Source organism: Pongo pygmaeus, chromosome 21 (genome assembly GCF_028885625.2).
Source record: "Pongo pygmaeus isolate AG05252 chromosome 21, NHGRI_mPonPyg2-v2.0_pri, whole genome shotgun sequence".
In the NCBI taxonomy this organism is placed as follows: Eukaryota; Metazoa; Chordata; class Mammalia; order Primates; family Hominidae; genus Pongo; species Pongo pygmaeus.
In genome coordinates, this window is record NC_072394.2 from 49,750,669 (window position 1) to 49,756,674 (window position 6,006).

Genomic DNA, 6,006 nt, shown 5'->3' on the forward strand with positions numbered 1-6,006 from the left:
CTGAGTGAATAGAAATGGTTGGCCATACTGGTGGGTACTGGCCAGATGTGGGTCTGCCAGCAACGTCAAGTGCCTCATAGTTTGGGAAGTCCCCACATGCTGGACTTAACTGGGTTGACTTCTCACATGCCCTCTAACCGCGGGTGAAATCCGGGGGCAGGGGCAGGGCCATAACCTTGTGGCTGGTGTTCTGTGTTTCAGCACAACATGCCTTTCTGGCGGATATCCTGCCACGCAGACCTGGAGGCACTGAGGCACGCCCTGGAGCTGGAGTATTTATAGCAGGATCAGCAGCATCTCCACCTGCCATCTCACCCTCAGACCCCCTCGCCTTCCCCACCTCCCCACCGAGAACTCCAGAGACCCAGATGTTGGACACCAGGAAGGGGCCCCACAGCCGAGACGACATGTCCAGTGACCATCTCAGAAGCCATCCATCAGTCCAAATGGGGGTTCTGAGAAGGAAAGTACCCAACATTGACTTCAGAGTATTTGACTTTGGGGAAAAGGGCTGGCTCGGAGTCTAGACTCTTCTATAAGACTCACAGAACAAAAGCAAGGAATTGCCAATTTGGGGGGTGCCTGGTGATGAGGAGGGGACCGGTTTGTCTTGTCTTCTTTTTAATTTATGGACTAGTCTCATTACTCCGGAATTATGCTCTTGTACCTGTGTGGCTGGGTTTCTTAGTCGTTGGTTTGGTTTTGTTTTTTGAACTGGTATGTGGGGTGGTTCACAGTTCTAATGTAAGCACTCTCTTCTCCAAGTTGTGCTTTGTGGGGACAATCATTCTTTGAACATTAGAGAGGGAGGCAGTTCGAGCTGTTGAAAAGACTATTGCTTATTTTTGTTTTTAAAGACCCTACTTGACGTCATGTGGACAGTGCACGTGCCTTACGCTGCATCTTGTCTTCTAGGAAGAGGGGGATGCTGGGAAGGAATGGGTGCTTTGTGATGGATAAAAGGCATTAAATAAAACCACGTTTACATTTTGAAGTGGGGTAGGATGTGGTTACTTTATTACCACTCTTGAGGCTTCCAACTGTGTTGGCCTTTTTAAGGACTTTATCAGTTGCAAAAGAATAAAATCCAACTCACACTGGCTTAAGCCAAGAAAAATGGGGTGAGGGGAGGGAGGAAGGAGAAGAGGGAGAAAAAGAGGGAGGGAGAAAGGGAGGGGAAGAAAGACAAAGGGACAAGTGTCTCCAGGAACTTTAGGTGGTATCTGTCTGGATCCAGGTGATCAAATGAATTTCTCTCATGTGGCCTTAATTCTCAGGCAGGCTCTTCCCTGTGTGGCAAAGACGGCTCTACGAGTCCTTCAGCAAAACCACACAGGCAGAAAGAGACCACGTTCTTCAGAGTGGTGCAGCGAAAGCCTCAGGACTGTAACTCATTGGCCAAATCTGAGGCTTAGGCAACTCACAGAGCTGGATTTAGGGTTGGATCCTGCCACGAACAGCAAGTTGAAGAAGCTGATCCTCCAAGGGAAAGAAAATCAGTGAGCTGTTATTCAAAGAATTGGGAGGATTGAGGGTCAGGCTGGAAAATGCAACTGACTTCCATTCCAATGGTAGGACTTCATTTTCCAGTGGATGGGACATGAGTGAAGGATCCGGTGTAAGGGGCAAGGAGGGACGTCTGGAGAAGTTCTGAAGACAACTGGAGCACTGCTACTAGCCATAGTGGACCAGGCAGGACCTGGGTCTATCTGATTGGATGCTAAGCAGGAATATAGGCTCCTTCCTTATTAATGTTGGTAAAATCCTGGATTATCAGTCAGCTGACCCATGTCATGGGAGATGGAGATCTCTGCCACTGGAGTCTGAGCTAGAATCTCTGATGATTAGAAAACTATCACCGGCCAGGCATGGTGGCTTATGCCTATAATCCCAACACTTTGGGAGTCCAAGGCATGTGGGTCGCTTGAGGCTGGGAGTTTGAGACCAACCTGGGCAACATAGTGAAACCCCGTCTTTACAAAAAAATACAAAAACTAGCCAGGCATATAGCATGCGCCTGTAGTCCCAACTACTCAGGAGGTGGAGGTGGGAAGAGCTCTTGAGCCCAGGAGGTTGAGGCTGCAGTGAGCCATGATCACACTGCTGCACTCCAGCCTGGGTGACAGAGCAAGACCCAGTCTCAAAAAAAAAAAAAGAGGCATCACCAAGGGTCAGATAGACTCCCTTACTAGACTCTGAGCTTCTCAGGGGGTAGGTACTGTTGGTTTCATCTCTATATCCACAGAATCAAGCACAGAGCCTGACACAAAGTAGAATCCCATTATAGATGGCATAGAATGAAGGATGGAAATATGAATGGAACCACAGCCAGATGGATGATAATATGGGTGAATGGCCATTTGGACAAATGGATAAAATGGAGTGTTAAATAGTTGAGTACATGGGTAGATGAATGGTGGGTTAGGTGATTAGATGATTAATTGGAAGGTGGGTGGGTAATTGGGTGACTGGAAGATGGATAGATGAATAAATGGATACCTACTTGGGAGGACTAGATGGATAGTTGTATAAATCATGGGTATATGGATGAACAAATAGATTATTGGATAGACGACCAGATCTATCCAAGATCTGTGTGGTGAGATGAATGACTAGATGGTGGTTTGGATGAGTGAATGGTTGGGTGGTTTTACAGAAATATGGATAGATGGTTAGGTGGGTGAGTTAGTGGACAAATGAGTGGGTTGTTTGGATAGGTAGGTGGATGGAATGATTGATGGTTGTTGGTTGTTGATAGTAATATTATGATGGATATGTGGACAGTTTAATGGGCAGGTGGATGGAAAGTTAAATGGAAATGAAGTGTGATGGTTAGATGGATAGAGAGTGGAATGGAAGTGAAGAATCTTTAATGTTGCCTAAAATATCTGAGTCAGCCTCACTATTATCTGCCAGCTTAGGTTTCTTCTAGAATGAGTGGAGGAGCTTTACTGGATAAGTTGACTTCTAGCTGGAGTGGATAACGAGACTGGAGTAGAGCCACCCAGTCACCAACCATCCACTGGGAGTCAGTGATGTGAATACTCGTGAATTCCCCTGACTCCCCATTGTTTAGCACCCTTGCCACACAGGAACCCACTTACAATCATGATCTACCCATCTCTCCCTTCCTGCTACCATCAAAACCTGCTGCCGGGGAAAATTCTGTTTAGGGTCCAACAAAGGGTAAATTACTTATTAAGAAAATTTTTTCTTTTAGTAGGATTTTATTAGAAACACAAGTAGAATTTCAGCCATGCACACAGGAGGTTTTGGGTGAAACAGATCTTCCCCTTGACCCTGAAATTAAACTACCTAGGTGATCAACTACTTTTTTGTTGTGATGAGTAAATGTCAAAGACTAGTTCTGACAAAAGTTAACAGTCCACAGTCTTTAAGGTAAGTGTTTTAACTTGAATTCCTTCTGGATGACTCAGAGCTTCTGCTGAGTAAGGATAGTGTTTTTCTCATCTCTGTATGCTCATTGCCCATCACAGAGCCTGGCACAGATATGCCACTTAATGAATGTTGGATGGGTGAATGAGTAGATAAATGGTGGATGGATGGATGGATGGAGAGATGGGTGAATAGTGGATGGATGGATGGATGGATGGATGGATGGATGGAGAGATGGGTGAATAGTAGATGGATGGATGGATGGATGGATGGATGGATGGATGGATGGATGGATGGATAGGTGAATGAGTGGATGGATGGATGATAGGTGGACAGATGGGTGGTTAGGTGGATAGGTGGATAGATGGATGACTGGGATTTCATGGTCCCAGGCTTCTTGACTTCACTGTTTCCCCAGCAGTGTCTTGCTGCTCTCCAGAACATTCTTAGAAGTAGAGTAACAGGACTATTCAAGACTCACATACAAAAGCTCTTGGACTCTCAGAAGTCCAACCTTGACTCCAGAACTTCCTGAGCAGCCCAGCAGAAGGATAGAGACCCACAACGGTGCCCAGGTTGACCTCAAGGATGAAAGAATTTGTATATCCAAGGGATTTAGAAGTCAGAGAGCTACCATTTGGATTTTTCCATTGCAAATGACAGAAACACTATCAAAATGGCTTAAACAAAACAGAATTCATCTGCTCACTTGACTAAAAGATTCAAGAATGAGTGACCTCAGACCCCTTCAAATGCAAAACTCAAGACCCATCTTTAAAATTCAATTTATTTCTCTGAATCCCTGGACTCTGTTTCCTCTCCTTTGGCTTCGTTTGTAGGCAACATCCACATTCTTAGAGTGGAAGCTGTGGAAGGCGTAATCCAACAAAGATTTTCATGAGTAAAGCATTGCTTAATTTTTAAAAGATAACTGCCTAGGACAGATAATCAGGTTAAATGTATTATGTGAGTTAATGTCCTTTAAATATTTTGAGTTGTTTCTTCCTGAGTTACTTGCAGCCAAAAGCACTCCAACTGATATAGCACATAATAAATAGCATTACTAGTTTTTTTCTTTTTTTTTTTTTGAGACGGAGTCTTGCTCTGTCACCCACGCTGGAGTGCAGTGGTGTGATCTCGGCTCACTGCAAGCTCTGCCTCCTGGGTTCGCGCCATTCTCCTGCCTCAGCCTCCCGAGTAGCTGGGACTACAGGTGCCTGCCACCACACCCGGCTAATTTTTTGTATTTTTTAGTAGAGATGGGGTTTCACCATGTTAGCCAGGATGGTCTCGATCTCCTGACCTTGTGATCCACCCATCTCAGCCTCCCAAAGTGCTGGGATTACAGGTGTGAGCCACCGCGCCCGGCCTTTTTTTTTTTTTTTTTTTTTTTTTTTGAGACAGAGTCTTGCTCTGTCACCCAGGCTGGAGTGCAATGGCGTGATCTCGGCTCACTACAGTGTCCACCTCCCAGGTTCAAGTGATTCTCCTGCCTCAGCCTCCCGAGTAGCTGGCATTACAGGTGCATGCCACCATGCCCAGCTAATTTTGTATTTTTAGTAGCGACAGAGTTTCACCGTGTTAGCCAGGCTGGTCTCGAACTCCCAACCTCAGGTGATCTGCCCACCTCGGCCTTCCAAAGTGCTAGAATTACAGGCATGAGCCACAGCACCTGGCCAATACTTTATATTTTTTTAAATGTAATTAGTTCTTGTTTTTTTGTTGGTGGTGGTTTCTGGTGTTTGGTTTTTTTTTGTTTCGTTTTGTTTTTGGGGGGTTTTTGTGTGTGTGCGTTTTCTGGTTTTGATTGTTTTTTTAGACCGGGTCTCACTCTGTTACCCAGGCTGGAGTGCAGTGGCACAATCATAGCTCACTGTAACCTCAAACTCCTGGGCTTAAGCGATCTCCCCACCTTAACTTCCGGAGTAGCTGGGATTACAGACGTGAGCCACCACACCCAGCTAATTTGGTTTTAAAACTTATAAAAAGATACTCAGGCCAGACATGATGGCTCACACCTGTAATCCCAGACCTTTGGGGGGCCAAGGTGGGAGGATGGCTTGAGGCCAGGAGTTCCATACCAGCCTGCAACATAGTGAGACCCCATCTCTACAAAAAACAAAAATAAAAAAATTAGCCAGGCCTGGTGGTGCATGCCTGTAGTGCACGCTACTCAGGAGGCTGACGCAGGAGGCTCACTTAAGCCCAGCAGTTCAGGCTGCAGTGATTTATGATTATGCCATTGCACTCCAGCCTGGATGACAGAGTGAGACCCTGTCTCTAAAAATAAAAATAACATTTAAATTTAAAAAAATGCCAGTGCAGTGGCTTATACCTATAATCCCAACACATTGGGAGCCTGAGACAGAAGGCTCACTTGAGCTCAGGAGTTCAAGATCAGCCTGGGCAACATAGTGAGACCCTGTCTCCACAAATAATTTAAAAAATTAGCCAGGTGTGATGGCATGCACTTATAGCCCAAGCTACCAGGGAGGCCGAGGTGGGAGAATCGCTTGAGCCCAGGAGGTCAAGGCTGCAGTGAGCTGTGATCATGCCACTGCACACCAGCCTGGGTGACAGAGCGAGACCCTGTCTCAAAAAAACAAAAGA

General features: G+C 45.8%; 1 protein-coding gene across 6 annotated transcripts in view; it reads left to right on the plus strand.

Moving 5' to 3' along the window:
• The window catches only part of EYA2 (EYA transcriptional coactivator and phosphatase 2), a 315,378-nt gene extending 314,384 nt beyond the window's left edge, over window positions 1-994 (plus strand). For all 6 annotated transcript variants that reach the window (XM_063658978.1, XM_063658976.1, XM_063658975.1 and 3 more), the window contains one exon: window positions 202-994. In XM_063658978.1, coding sequence (XP_063515048.1) covers window positions 202-282 — 81 coding nt within the window. In that variant the 3' untranslated portion in view covers window positions 283-994. The remainder of the gene's footprint in view (window positions 1-201) is intronic.
• The last annotated feature ends 5,012 nt before the right edge of the window (window positions 995-6,006 follow it).